This window comes from Oryzias latipes, chromosome 8 (genome assembly GCF_053564925.1).
Source record: "Oryzias latipes strain Hd-rR chromosome 8, Olatipes_Hd-rR_3.1".
In the NCBI taxonomy this organism is placed as follows: Eukaryota; Metazoa; Chordata; class Actinopteri; order Beloniformes; family Adrianichthyidae; genus Oryzias; species Oryzias latipes.
In genome coordinates, this window is record NC_136244.1 from 10,686,755 (window position 1) to 10,702,569 (window position 15,815).

General features: G+C 40.2%; 1 protein-coding gene across 7 annotated transcripts in view; it reads left to right on the top strand.

The window, feature by feature from the left end:
- Nucleotides 1–5,620, top strand: part of atf7ip2 (activating transcription factor 7 interacting protein 2) — a 39,800-nt gene extending 34,180 nt beyond the window's left edge. For 3 of the 7 annotated variants that reach the window (XM_023957683.2, XM_078951446.1, XM_023957685.2), the window contains 9 exons: nucleotides 388–413; nucleotides 531–571; nucleotides 668–720; nucleotides 2,234–2,279; nucleotides 2,630–2,697; nucleotides 4,194–4,343; nucleotides 4,415–4,549; nucleotides 4,629–4,816; nucleotides 4,900–5,620. In XM_023957683.2, the coding sequence (XP_023813451.1) occupies nucleotides 388–413; nucleotides 531–571; nucleotides 668–720; nucleotides 2,234–2,279; nucleotides 2,630–2,697; nucleotides 4,194–4,343; nucleotides 4,415–4,549; nucleotides 4,629–4,816; nucleotides 4,900–5,110 (918 nt within the window). In that variant the 3' untranslated portion in view covers nucleotides 5,111–5,620. Of the gene's footprint in view, nucleotides 1–387; nucleotides 414–530; nucleotides 583–667; nucleotides 721–2,233; nucleotides 2,280–2,629; nucleotides 2,698–4,193; nucleotides 4,344–4,414; nucleotides 4,550–4,628; nucleotides 4,817–4,899 lie in introns of all 7 variants that reach the window. The other 4 variants (XM_023957684.2, XM_078951447.1, XM_078951449.1 and 1 more) reach the window with 2 other exon arrangements.
- Nucleotides 5,621–15,815: the final 10,195 nt, after the last annotated feature.

A 15,815-nucleotide genomic window follows, 5' to 3' on the forward strand; every position in this document is an offset into this window, starting at 1 on the left:
AGATTTATTAAAATTCATTAAAGTTGATTTCTATCTCTAAACCTACCATTAGGATGACAGACTCAAACCTACAAAATTAAGAAGGGGTCAAATACTTATTTCCCCCACTGTATGAGTAGTAGCAAGTTTCCTGCAGTACAATAAAAAAAAAAAGAAATTAATTACTCTACACACTCTTAAAAGAACCACACATACAGTCTAAAAACAAAGTTTAGGAATATAAGAATATATGATGCTGCAGAAAAAGAAATATATGGTGGACGATGTGTGTTTTAAAATAAGTTTTTATTTTGAAAAGTGCAAAGGTTTCATATATTTTATTTTATATTTCCTAATATTTATGTATTTTTAAAGCTTATATTTTTATATGATCTGCAACCTCTCTAGTGTCCACCTACTGTTGACATCATCAGGTATGTAAAGCCCCTCTTTTAATTTTAGTCCTAAAAAAAAGTTAAATTATCATGTGACTTAGACTTATGATTGATTTATGTTGTTGGAATAACTGAAACATGTTGTGAACTGTTTAGGCAAGACCTGGACGACATAACCGTGGAAACCAGCTCACAGAGTGAGAGTTCGGTAACGCTAAATATTATTTAATCCTTTGGGTTAAATGTTTCGTTTATCCGTGTCTTTTTTTCTTTTAATTTATTTGAATTGGCAGATGAAATGCTGGAACTCAAGACAACAAAAAAGGGAGAGACATTGCAAATAATAGTAACTGAACTTTTTTTTCATTCTTTGCATTTTAGAAAAGTTTAAATCACTTTACACTACTCACAATATGTTAGGGATATTGTTTTTTGCATGAGTGCTTTCCCCATTTGTCTGAATTGTCTGAATTTTTATTAGTTTGATATCTATTAACCCAGAAATTAATACTATAATAAAGATGGCCCCAAATAACAAAAGAAATGACCATTCCAACAGCGGGTATTGACACCATTTGCCGCAATGACAGGTTGTCAGTGACGTCTCATGCTCCTCACTGGGCTCATGATGTTCTGAGACAATACGTTCCACAACTGCTACATGCAGTTCTACCATGTCACTTGGGGGTTGGACTACGATCATCCAGTCTCTGCTTCAGCTGGTCCCAGACATGTTCTATAGGGTTCAGGTCAGGGTACATTGTGAGGCACTCTCACTTCCTGAAGTCCAATTGTGACAATTCTGGCATTATGTGGTGGAGCTTTATCATCCATGAACAGAAAATTGAAGGTGTGCTGGTGGACTGTGATGTCTCTGAGGTAAGAATGAGTAACGACTGGGCCATCTACAATAACCAGATAGGTTTTGCGCTGGCTGGTTATGATGGCCAAACTGTTGCACCTACTCCACCAAAGGGAACACTGGAGACCACGTTGACCTTGATGTATCGATCACTGGGAACTGACTACCATCATTTCTGTGCAAGGTTACCTGACACTCATCAGTAAACAAGACGGTAGACTATTGCTGCATTGTTCAGGCCAAAAGGTTCACTGTAAACATTTATGGCGGTGTCTTGGTATCACTGGAGTCAGTTGCAAATGGTTTGTATGGAAACCCTAGTCCCCTAACATCTGGTAAACAGGCCTGCAGCTGTGTGGCCTTTGGCAGACCATGTCTGAATTCAGAGGTCTTTAGGTAGTGGTCATTGCTGTGGTCTGTCCAGTGACAGACCACAGCAATGACCACAACCTAAAGAAGTGCGGGGCTCCACTCCTGGTTCTGTCACAAACTCTGCCAGTAGTTCTCTGTCTTGATCCATGTCTGCTGATGACACTTTGAGACTTAGCAAATTCACCTCTAACATCTAACTGCCTACTTCCAACCCAAAGGCGCACTATGGCCAGGTGGAGCTGCTTGTATTTACTGATGTCGTGTGTTCATGCGTTTCCACTTTCAATAATGAACTCGGAATGACTTAATGGAAAATTTAGCTTTTTCTACCAACAGCATACTGAAATTGATGCCACATTGAAAAGGTTTTTCTTTCAGATTTTGTTTTTTGTTTTGGCCCCAATAAGACACGACACACAGTACAGTGAGACCATTACGGGAAAACGCAAAATGAGGTGCTTCTATCACCTCAACATCTTGAAAATGTGTGAAGTAAGACAAACACTGTGTGTGTGATATCCACTAAGTTTTTAATATGTCCCTAACTTATTCTGAGTAGTGTAATTCATCGATCCAACTTTCTTCTTCTAACACAATGTAACAACCTGCCATTGTTTTTCCACAGGATGAAATCAAAAATGCACTGGAGAGGCTTCGTTCAGAAAAAGATGGTAAATTGATGGTCGTATATTTGATTTTACCAAGTTTATTTTGTAAAACTAGAATTGACCTCTTAACCCTTGTGCTATCTCAAAATGACCCCACCCTTACATTACCGTGTTATTCCTACCACGACAAAGGTGGATAAAAGGTGAAGAGGATTTCATCTAATCCGTAGACACCAGTGAAAATCATAAATCATAGAAGAAAAAAGGTTAAGCATACTGTCTTGTGGGGTCCAGATGACCCCACTCTCAACATTAAAGTTGCTTGGATAGCACAAGGGTTAAGCATTTTAAGTCAACTTAATTAACCTCATTGTCATTTTCTCTGTTATTTGTTGTATTCGTTTTGTGGGTAGCGTCTGTGTCAGGTTTGAATGCAGAAGCGTTTCCACCTTTTCTTACGCCTTATAGTTCGAGATTGAAGGTAGGGGTTGTTTTGATTTTTTTTGTTTCTTTGCATTTGCTTTTACTACTTTTTTACTACAAAAATAACCTTTTTCTCTGTTTGTTATATATAAATTAGAATGTGATAACTTGTTTACGGAAAAGCTTATTGAGACAAAAAGTGACCCTTTTATATGATCTGGAATGATTCAGTATCTGTTAAATGGAGAATAAAGGCTTGTCCACATGGAATTTTCATCAACACTTAATATTGCAAAATTATGTACAATAAGTAATAAATAATAAATAATCTCAAGCTTTTCTCTAAATCAACTAAAGAAACAAAAAACAATGATAAAGAATGGGGACATCTGGTGGCCAATTAAAGGCAAAACAATCAGCAATACAAGTTTAGAAAAGATTGAATTTTAATGTAAAGTACATTGCTGTTGAATTAAAAAGGAAACTATGGAGCTCTGAACATGGCATTCAAAAACTAATAGTACATTTTTCCCTATAATTATTAAATTGCGGCCAAAAAATAGTATTTTGTCTGCTCCAGTTAACATATTTTGGCCACAATTTGGCATTTTGTGCACACAAATGAGTACTTTGGTATCTTCAAATGCTACTAAGTTAAATGCTAATAAATGCTAATAAAAGACTAATTTGTGCGCACAAAATGCTAATTTGTAGCCACAAAATCTTTATTAGAAGGTTTCTTTTTTCCTTAATGTCATGCCAATGTCATGCCCTGAACTCCATAGAAAACAGACTTGTTATTTACTGCAGCTTCAGCTTAAAAAAGCTGCATTCTTGCTGCACTTACTGCCTTTAACCTGTCACAATTTTCATGTAAAGTTATAAATAGAAATAGAAATATCTTTAGTTGTCATTGTACGTTGTACAACGAAATTACAGATATCTATATTTATCCATCAGATAAATATAGTCTAATATTATAGAATATAACCATTATGAAGAGTCTTACTACAGTATTGGGATTATTTAAACAGAATATAAACTGTCAGAAAAAAAACGATGGCCTATACAATGTTAGTCGTCAGTAAAGTACACAAATTATGCATTTATCATAAAAAGACACTTTCACGTGTCAGGCTAGAACTTTTAAGCTCTTCTGATGGACTGTTTCTAAGAATCACATGTACCCTATGTTAATGTACATAAAGTTAGGGTTTCTTTTTTGGTAAGAGTTAAAACTTACTGCTTGGGTTTTTTTTCTTTAACAAAACTTTGCAACAAACCCAAAAATAAAAACTAGTTATAGAGCTCTAACTGAGCACAGGAGGATTGTTCAAGAAACGGCAAAGGATCCCTGAAAAGTTGTGACAACAAATCTTACACAAGTAATGTGTGAGTTTGATTGTAAAATAATTTTTAAATGTGAGTTACAAACTCATAAAGCCAAAGTCTAACTTAAAAAAAACCTGCAAAATGAAAGGAAAAGTTAAAACTTCAAGGTTTTTTGTTTTTGAATTATTTTTGTCTAAAAAAATGTATTGCTTCGCTTTCCAGAAATGTACGGATATGAAAACGCTAGAGAAGAAAGATCTTCAGCAGGACAGTGAGAAATTGAAACAGTCAGATGAGCCAAAGGCTAAAAAGATCAAAGCTGATCCTCTTGAGAGCAACAGTCCTGTAAAGACAAAGCAAACCAACAATCTGGTATTACTTATACATCATAATGTTTATTTCCTAGACTGTCTACTGCAATCTTATTGGTGTTTTTCTTTAAGATTGTGAAAGAAGAAAGTCACACGGATGAGACTTTAGAACAGTTTGATGAGCCAAAGGCTAACCTTGTCAAAATTGAATGCAATCCTCCTGAGTGCAGCTACGCTACTAAAGAAAACAATGGAAGGAGCGATCAGGTATTGCACAGACTCATGGTGTTGATATATTAGACTGCTGGCGAGTCTTTTTACATAAACAGTTTTTTTCTGTCCACAGGAACTGCTTTCCTACCCTCCGCTTCCTCCAGTTCCCTTTCCGCTGTTTCTAAACATTAAAGCGGCTTCATACAGCATCCCTCAGAAACTAGCGGTCGACGTGGCCCTCATCAGAAACCCCACTGGACTCTCAGTGAGCTGGGACGTGATGGACGAAGATCCCTGTGCACCGCCAATGGAAAGTTACACGTAAGACAGAGCAGCCTATTAATAGAAGGGGATATCTGATGCTCAGTGATGACATGTGTGTACATGTCTTCTTACTGCTGCAGCATCTTCCTGACGATGGAAAAAGTAAAAGGTAGCGGCATCTTCCCAGACTGGCAGACCTACAATAAAATGGAGGCCAAGACCCTTCCCATGTGCGCCCTCATCAAGAACTACATACCAGGCCACAGAGTGTGCCTTGCTGTCATGGGCAAAGACAAATTCGGCCGATATGGACCCTACAGTGAAGTTGTTACCTCCATCATACCAGAATAAGAGCAAAGAGGAACCGGAAAACCTTTATTCCATGTTTTTTCATGTAAACAAAGATGTTAGTCTGTGCTTTTTTTTACTTTTTTTTTGCCTAGTATCATTTCATTGTAAATGTTTTGAAAAAGCAGTGACTGCTATTTTGAATATCTTTCATGTTATACTTTAATGAGAGATTCACACAAACTTGCTGCTTAACATTGTAATAAATCATTTGTTTTATTCTGTCAACTAAATAGATTAAAGAAAGTTTAGGAAGTTTTTTTTAAAGCATTTCACTCTGAATCAAAAAGTATTATTATAACTAAGTTAAAATTACGTGTAGTGTTCTTTTTTTAGAAGTTTCAACATTTTTGTAAAGTACAAAGTTTGCGTTTGTTAATTTTCTGTATTCGTGGTGAATGTGCATTCCCATAGATCAAAGTATTTTCAGCTGTACTGGTGCTAGTGCAGAGAACATCTTAGGTTAAGTGTGGAAAGGTTTACAGCATTTCATGATTAAAGAGAATTAAGTAAGTCCTGGAGTGTGTACTTTTTCTTTTGAAAAATAAAAAACGTTTTTCTCTAAATGTAATTGCATCAGGAATGAAACATTCCTGAGCAGTCCAAAATAATATGATCCAAATGTTGTAGAAACAATGACAAATGATGATGATTATCTCACCATGCTTTAGAGTTCAGTCTATTGTTTGATTTGTAGCTGTTATATTTTTTTCCTTCTCCTTTTTTCCCATGAGCTTGACATCACCCATAGAATTTCTTTATCTTTTTTTAATATGTTCATTGTTCTTTATCACAAACTATAAATCATAAACAGTGCCCAGCATAAATGATGATACCCCCTTTAAAAAGTACTAATTTAATCAGTAGCTCATTGAACAAAAGAAAAATTTCCAAACTTAAAAGGTTGAGTTTCATTGAACACTTTAACTCCATAACATGAAATTAAGGTCAATTATCTAACTTAGTTCACATAATCCTCAGTTTTATTCAAATTGGTTGAAGCAAAAATGAATACATCCTGCAACAAAAACTAATACATCTAGTATTTTGAATGAGCATCATGATTTTTAAAGACAGCACCAAGTCTTCTAAGCATAGAATGAACAAGTTGGCGACATAATGCTACATTTATCTTTTTCCATACTTTAAGAATAACCTCTTTTAGAGTCTGGATACTGAATGGAGAGTGATGCTCAACTTGTCGCTTCAGAATTCCCCACAGGTGTTCGATTGGGTTCAGATCAGGAGATATAATTGGCCATTAAATCACCTTCACCCTGTTCTTCAGAAATGCAACACTAGCTGTAGAAGTGTGTTAGGGATCATTGTCATGTTGGAAAAATGCTCGACGACTAAGTGCATGAAGTGATGGTAGCATCTTCTCCTTCAGGAGCAGTACATTGTTGAGTTCACGATACCATCAATGAAATGCAGCTCCCTCACACCAGCAGCACTCATGCAGCCCCACATCCTTACCACCATGTTTCACCTTAGGCACCATGCATTTTTCTTTGATATCCTCACCTTTGCGACGCCATACAGTTGTAAACCTTGTGCTATCCTAGGCACTTCAACATTGGGAGTTGGGTCATCTAGACCCACTAGACATTGCGCTGAACCTTTTTTCTTCAATGATTTGTGATCTTCACTGGTGTCCATGGATTACATGAAATCTTTCCACCTTTATCCACCTTTGTCATGGTAGGGAGAACACGTCAATGAAAGGGTGGGGTCATCTAAGATAGCACAAGGGTTAAAAGCATTAGTTCCAAAAACTGTGATCTTTGTCTCATCACTCCAGAGTATTGAGTCCCAGTAGTCTTCATATTTTTCAGTGATTTTCTTCAACCCTTCTCTTCAGAAGACGCACCTGTCGAGACGTTAGCTTCCGTGGACGGCCTGAAAGTCTCTGTGAGATGGTTGCACTTCCATCTTTCTTAGATTTTTTGATCACTTTTACTTTAGTATTTTGACTGGTATGTAAAGCTTTGGGGATCTTCCTGTGGCCCTTATATTTTTTGTGCACAGAATTTAATTTTTTTCTCAATTTTGTGACATTCCTTTTTCACGGGGAGCCAGCGCTGACACCTTGAAATAGGATGGGCTTTTCCTTTGTTAAGAAACGCCCTTTTATAGTCACCTGTGTGCTGGACACCTTTTAAATGAATCATAAGACTCACCTGTTGTTGAATGCCTGTTAATTAGAATTTTGTTGTCTTAAGTTTTTTTTTTTGTCGTAAGACTATGACTGGGGTGTACTCATTTTTGCAAAATGGGCTTGAATTATTTTGTTAGGAAAATCACTGTGTGTAAATTAACATATCTTTTTCCCAATCAATGGCCCGCCTTTGTAGGTGTATTTTGTTGTATAGTATTTTACAGAAAATATTGATTCTAAAAGGACACTAAAGGTTTTCTGACAAATGTAGTGGGGAACACTCATTTATGCTAAGCACTGTATATTCTTCCAAAAATACACATTGGACCACAGACCAAGCAGCAAACAGAAGATTAACCCTTGTGCTATCTTAGATGACCCCACCCTTACATTGACTTGTTCTCCCTACCATGATAAAGGTGGAAAGATTTCATGTAATCCATGGACACCAGTGAAGATCACAAATCATTGAAGAAAAAAGGTTCAGCTCACTGTCTAGTGGGTCTAGATGACCCAACTCCCAATGTTAAAGTGCTTAGGATAGCACAAGGGTTACAAATGCAACAACAGACAACAAAAAGACTAAAAGTAATGCAATGAAGGGAAAAAAGACAGTTTACATAAACTCGTAAACCATCAGAGAGTTTTAGAACTTTATTACATTCAAATTTTTAAAAACAAAAAATTGGGGCTAAGCTTGAAAACCCCTGAAATGTATTAATACAAACTTATTTCTAAAATGATTTAATTGTTAAAAAGGAATTTAACATTTTTATGTCACCCATAGAAAATGACTTACTTTCTGCTCCAGTGAGATTAAGCTAATTAATTTGCCATTTTTTCGTGATATGGAAACCACAATTTTGGAGCCTGAAATCATCAGCGAGCAGTGGTCCATGTTGGTCTGAGTCATCGTTTCTATGGCAACCACTCTTGCCATTCAGGAGTGAGCTTGTTGTAGGGGCCACACCCCTACCGTTTGAAAGCGGTCTACACAAAATTTGTCAATCAAAAGTTTCACATCGTTTTATTGAGGCATATGATTGGTCAGTTTACAACTTGAATAACTTCCACTACAAAAAATGTGAAAAAAATATTAGGATTAGCAAGAACATTGAAAAAAAAGCAGCAGAGCAAGAAAGGTTATTCTATGCTTCTTCGAGCCAGCAGGTACTTTCTGTTTGGAACACCAGGGGAAAGAGGTCATTCAGTCCAGTTCTCATATACAGTCAACGGTTCACACACAATTTCTAATTTATCCTTGAGGGCGTTTCAGGGCGTTTAATCATATTTTAATTATCTTAATACCAATTTGAAAACTTTGATATTTAGGGGGTGTTCATATTTTTATTCAGCAGGTATTCACTCACTTTGTCAAAAAGGAAAGTCTGAAATAAATTGAGCTAAAGATGTTTTGGGGTTTGTGCTGAGGGTCAGGTGCAGCTTTATATTACCGTCTCTAGTAAGGAAAAGAGAACAATTGCAAAGGGAATCATTACACTGTCACTCATACTGCCACTCCCAATATCAGCATTACTCCTTAATTGTTCCCCCTTCTCCCCCCTGACCGCTGCTGAATGATGGGCCACCTGACATCCCTCGGAACCACACGTCCACATTTATCCTGACAGGTGGAAATAAACGCAATTGCTTCATTAGTCTTTACAGCAGATGAGGGGGAAGTTTGGAAACTTCAAGCAAGTGGACACTGATTGAAAAGGAAAAGAAGCAGAGAATGAGAGGGTAGCAGGATGCTGAGATGTTCTTCAGTCCCTTTACAGCAACATGAATAAAGCATAGGAAACACATTTTTTGTTGCCTTACTCTGTCCTTGAACCTTAAGCCAAATTCACGTTTATCTATGTTGCAGTGTTCCACCAATACATCAATATGCTAAGTTGACTAATTTCAATATCTTTTGTGGTAGGACTCAGGCTCCATTTATCCAGGGGAGCATCCATCCGTGCTTTGGAGGTTCCCCCTCATGTTGTTTGTTGTAATTACATTGAAGGCATTTTATTTTCAGCTGTGTAACCCTTGTGCTATCTTAGATGACCCCCACCTTAAAAACATTGACGTGTTCTCCCTGGTGGAAAGATTTCTTGTAATCCATGGACACCAGTGAGGTTCACAAATCATTGAAGAAAAAAGTTTTAATGCACTGTCTAGTAGGTCTAGATGACCCAACTCCCAATGGCAGTTAGCCTTGATTGTGGGTTTCAAAGCATCCATTCGCTCCACATGCTTCAAGTTCCTAGGATAGCACAAGGGTTAAAGGAGTTTGCTTTTGCCTCCCTACTTTCATTTAGTGAATAGCCCAAGGCAGGGGCGGGCAAACTACAGTTCAGTGCCATATGCGGCCCATTAAACTTTTCAAGTCAAAGTTTTGAAAAGAAATTCAAAAATGTTTCGTTTAAAAAAGTTGGTAAGGTGCAAGACTGGCACAGAGGAAACCAGGGTTCGATTCCCAGTGACGGAATGAACTATTAATTGGACAATTACCATACCAATGGTAAGCTAGTAACATAATCCATGGAGGGCTCTTGGGCAAGACCCTTAACACCACTCCCTGCCTCATTAACCATGAAAAACAATGAAACACATGCCATGCTGGCTCAGACGTTGCCCGGCCAAGCAAGGTCTGTTTTAAGAGCTGGGGAACCAGAGCACCCTGATGGAAAGTGGGCTACTGGAACAAGATGAAAATGGACTATATGTGAGAATAAGGCTCTGTTGGAATGTTACTATGGAAGTAATCCTACTCAGAGAGGTTACATGAAGAATGTGGAGCAAATGGAATCTTTGAAACCCACAATCAAGACACTTTAACATTGGGAGTTGGGTCATCTAGGCCCACTAGTCGGGGGCTGAACCTTTTTTCTTCAATGATTTGTGAACCTCACTGGTGTCCATGGATTATATGAAATCTTTCCACCTTTATCCACCTTTGTTATGGTAGGGAGAACACGTCAATTTATGGGTGGGGTCATCTAAGATAGCACAAGGGTTAAATGGGTTTAATTGTTATTTTTTCTCATTTGGGACAGTAAGATTAAAGTCAATGTAAAGTCAAAAGTTTATGTCTTACGCTGCCATCTAGTGGTCACGTAAAGTGCGGTACGTGAAGTGGGAAGCTTGGTTTGGGAAAGAGAGGCACTTGCTGCGTGTTGGGGAGTGGTGCGGATGCGTGAAAAGAAAAGCTCTTTGATGTATTCAGAACCCTGTGAGAAGCGATGATCTTTTTACAAATTAAAAAGTGGCTCAAGAAAAGCAAGTCTGGACCTTTTCGAAGCCTTCTTGTGTTTTGCATATGCTAAATCAATATATTTGGCTGAGGGCAGAATATAAGATCTAGACAAGATCATGTCCAGGATGAACACCAGGCAACCCCGACACCAGCTACAATGGTCAAGTGATGTTCCACCTGAAAGTCTCCTGGAAACTGTGAATGAAGCATTGTGGGCAATCCCTACCACAACAATCACTAAAACCAATGAACTGGTTTACACTCGCTGCTGGTTTACACAGCAGCGGTGATCCTTGAGATGCTTGGCTAAAAGGGCAACCATGGGAGAAACTATACCCACCGTGGAAGCAATGGTTGGAGGCTGAAATCAAGGCAGCTTCAAGGAATGTGAGTCAACTGAGAGAGGCCCCAAGAGGTGCAATGAAAAAGCAAGTACCTAAGAGATAAAGCCAGATGCCCATACCTGAAGCACTGGAAACTGCCAAACAAAGGCTCCTGGCCTTGAGCAGCCGCCTAAAGAGATACACAAGCGACAATGAAGACAGATGGATAAACAGGCTGTTCGCAACTCAACCTGCGAACGTATACGCTTAGTGGCAGGGTCAAAACAACTGACCAGACCCACCAAGGCTGGTAACTGAACAGTTCTGAAAAAGTATATGGAAAGAAAGAGACAGCGCATAACAGCAATGCCCAGTAACTTCTCTCTCTGAGAAAAGAACACAACAACCTCCCTGAACAGAATCCAGTAACCATCACAGTGGCAGACATCCAAAAAGAGTCTCAGGTATGATGAACTGGACTGCACCAGGCCCTGACATGATATATATCTACTGGCTAAAGAAACCTCACTGCACTCCAGGAGCGCCTGGCAGCACAAATGAATCAGCTGTGAAGAGATGGAACTCACCCCGAATGTCTAACAGAAGGGCAAACAATCCTGATCCAGAAGGATACCTCAAAGGGTGCAGTCCCATCCAACTACCGGCCAATTACCTGTCTTTCCAAAATGTGGAAGCTCATACCAGGCATCATTGCAACCAAGATAAATAGGCACATGGGTCAAAACATGAAAAACGCACAGAAGGGCATTGATAGAGACTGCAGAGGAGCCAAACACCAACTCCTGGTTGACAGAAAAGTCATTCAAGACTGAAGTGAATGAGACACAAACCTGTGCACAGCCTGGATTGATTATAAGAAAGCCTATGACTCAATGCCACACACATAGATCACTGAATGCTTAGAGCTGCACCACATCAAGCAGGTTCTAAGAGCCTTCATAGGAAAATCGATGAAGCTGTGGAAAACCACCCTTGAAGCAATTGGCAAGCCACTTGCACAAATTTCCATCAAAGCATATACCACTGGTCGATCTGAACCTTCTCAGCAAAATAATCAACAAGACTGGCCATGGATACCGACTCAGAAATGGGGCCACCTTCAGTCCCCTCCTCTACATGGATGACAGCAAGCTATATGCTAAGAGCGAGCATTACATTGACTCTCTGATCCACTCCACCGGGATCTACAGTACTGATGTACTGTCTTAGGATGTCATTCGGGGTTTAGAAATGTAGCTGGTGACAAAGAGAGGCAAGGTAGTCCATACAGGAGGGGTCTCGCTCCCAGAAGGAACAATAGCAGATATTGAGGACAGCTGCAAGTGTGTTGTAATTTTACAGGCAAATGGCAACCTGGAACAGGCAGCAAGGAAAGCTGCAACAGCCAAATACCTCCAACGAGTTAGGCAAGTCCAGAGAGGCCAGCTCAATGGCAAGAACAAGACCCTGGAAATAAACAGTTACGCACTGCCAGTCATCAGATAAACTGTAGGAATAATAAGATGGCCAAAGGAAGAGATACAGACCAGACACGAAAGCTCCTCACCATACATGGAGGGTTTGATCCCAAATCCGGCATCCTGAGACTGTATGCTAATCACAAGGAAGGCCTCAGAGGACTAGTGAGCATGGAAGCCACTATCCAGGATGAAACATCCAAAATGCATGAATACATCAAGCTCAAGGCCCCAACTGACAGTGTGCTCAGTGAATCCAGCACATAACTGCAGGGTGTAAGATGCTGGCAGGGAAAGCATACATGGAGCGCCACAATCAGGTGGCTGGAATATTATGAACATGTGTGCAGAATATGAACTGGAAACTCCAAAGTCAAAATGGGAAACTCTTCCAAAAGTGGTAGAGAATGAGAGAGCAACCAGGAAACTGACAGGAGTGCAATGGCAAATCAACCAGACATTGTAGTACCGGATTAAGAACAGAGGAAAGCCGTTGTGGTGGATGTGGAAGTACCAAATCTAGGAAACATCAGGAAGAAGGAAAATGAGAAAGTAGAGGAAACCAGAGATTCAGAGAAGAACTGGAGAAAGTATGGAAAGTTTAGGGTGACAGTGGTGCCCGTGGTAATTGGAGCACGCTGGGCAGTAACCCCCAAGCTGGGGGAGTGGTTACAGCAGATCCCTGGAAAGACCTCAGACATCTCAGTACAGAAAAGCGCAGTGCTAGGAACAGCTAACATAATGTGCAGGACCTCCGAGGCCTCTGGCAGAGGACCCGAGCTTGGGTGAAAAACCGTCCGCGGAGGGTGAGAGGGGCGTTTTTTTCTTTTATTTAAAAAACATAAATCTGGGGGTCATGTGATGATATTTGCGTGAGAGGACGTACTTTGCCAGCCTCCCGCCATAAATTCAAATTTAACCTGCTTACTTTTTTTAAATCCCGGAAATCTTTTACATTTCCATTTTCTAAGCCTTTTTCCAACCTGAACGATCTATATCTGCTCCAAAAAATGTCGAATAAAACTCGCTCTGAATCCAAAATGAAGCCGCCGCAACCAGCTAGCTAAAATGCTAGCTTGGAAAGCAGCGCTGCAGCCTCCATCGCCCAAACTGTGACATAGAGGATCGGCGAGCTGATGGAGGAGAAATTCCTGGATCTGCGATCTACATCAGGATTATCTGTCTGAAAGAGGGCTCTGAGGGACAATCTGCGGTGACATTTTTTGAATCCTGGCTCCCAGAGGTTCTAAGGATGGAGACCAAGCGCGGAGTTATAAAGCTGGACAGGGCGCACCGCGCACTTGGCCCGCCAAAGGAGGACCGCTGCAGACCCGTCATCATCAAGCTGCATAACTTCACTGACAGACAGCGGATCCTTACAGCGGCCAGGGAGAAAGGAGAGATCATCTACAGAGGCAGCAGGATCTACATCCGTCAGGACTTCTCGGTTCAGGTGCGTGAAGCCCGACAGAAGTTCAACGGAACGTGCCAGCGCCTGATCCAGGGCGGGGTCCGGTTCTCCATGCGCGACCCTGTCATGTTCTGCTTCAGCCTTAAAGGCGCGGAGCGATCCTTCAGGATCTCACAGGCAGCAGAGGAGTTCCTGGAAAAAACGGTTTGAAATAACTACTGCTCAGAGAATTTTGGTCTGAGGCAATAAACTGACTAAACTTCACTGATGACATCATGAAAATAAGTCTGGAAAAAAAAATCTATTTTGTTTTTGAGGGTTCCATCAGCTATTTGCTTGAAGCTGTGTTGATTACCTTATAGATAGAACGATGAATGTTAATTTTGTTATTCCATGTAAGGCTAACATGTATAGACCGGGGTTTAGCTGTAAATAACTGGGCGGGATGTGTAGTGTAGCAGCTCAGCGGTAGGACTAGAGATTCTGGAGCTGTCTGGTGCACTCTCTGAGCTGGAGGAGATGTCCCTCAGCTTCACTCATCCCAGGAATGTTGTTCCCAATGGAAGGGTAATGTTGTTTGTGTTGTGTGTGTTGTGTGTGTGGGGTATTGTTGTGGGGGGGAGTTCGTTGTTTGGGGACAGATTGTTAAAGACAGCCATTTTCACCTATTATTTTTATTTTTTGTAATTTTTCTTTCTATGTATAAGCAGTGCACAGGCCCACAAACATTCCAAGAGACTATTGGTTTTCAAAATGCTAAATGTTACTCTATAAAAACTAACATAAACTCTAACAGCAACAGATGGCTGATTCAAAGATGATCTCACTTAATGTAAAAGGCACCAACCATGTTATCAAACACCGGAAAATCTTATCCTTTCTCAGCAAGGAGAAATGTCAGATGGCCATGCTCCAGGAAACTCATCTTTCAGATACAGAACATGTAAAACTGAGGAGGAGCTGGGTGGGACAGGTGTTTTATTCATCTTTTAATTCAAAAAGAGGCTAAACAAGTCTACAGATATAAACAAAATCATGAAATTGTTTGACCAAGACCTTTATAGCTCTCAATGTGAATCCTCTGCTGACAGCAGAGCAGATTTTCTTGACAAAATAAAACTTCCTACTCTGTCTGATGAACACAAAAAAATTCTAAATAATTCAATGAGCAAAGAGGAAGTCTCTGAGGCCATATCTCAGGGGTCGGGAACCTTTTTGGCCAAGAGAGCCATAAATGCCACATATTTTGAAATGTAATTTCGAAAGAGCCATACAATAATGTAGTGTCCCTTCCCCACACTGAGGCACGGAGACTTAACCTCTTTTAAAGTTCTTTATTCCGATTACTGCAGACCGCAACAAACGCCGTTCAATTAATTCATCAACTCCTGAATCTCTCCCGCCGACACGAGAGCGCTTCTCCCAACTTTATATTCACCTGCTCCCGCTGCAGCCCTCCCATTTCCCTTATTCGGCCCATAGCTGAACCCCATTGGTCCAAACTACCTAACAACAGGCTGAGCGACAGAACTGAGGGCCAATCAGATCTCTGCTTGACGCGTTCAATGAACTCCAGAACTTTTAACGCGGCCCAACAGCCATCCAACTCAGTCCGCGACAATTTGTTTAAAACTAAATATACAAATGAATGTGTGCATTTGATTTAATTTCAACATTTTTAAAGTACAATAAGTCTGTGGATTCTTTTTAATAACATTGTTATTCTGTTGCTAATAAATGATGAGTATTTCTCGTGGTAGTTTTGCTGATGGTCTAGTCTGGTTGATACGTGGTGAGTTTTTGCTTCGTTCAGGCGTTGAGACTTCAAACGTGATCTTAGGTCTGAATGTTCTGTAGATGTGAGACAGACTGATCACATGCAGATACGGAGCCAAACACACACTCACACGCTGCAGTGAATGACGGGCAGCAGGTTTTACGTTTTTACAATCCCTGCGCGATTCACCTGCTGCCTGTCCCCACAACACCTCAGCCCCACCCTCTGCTTTCTCCCTCACACATCCCGTCCCCGCATCTGCGCGCTCTTTCTCAGAGACGGGAGCGCGTAGTTTTAAGCACGGCAATTCACAG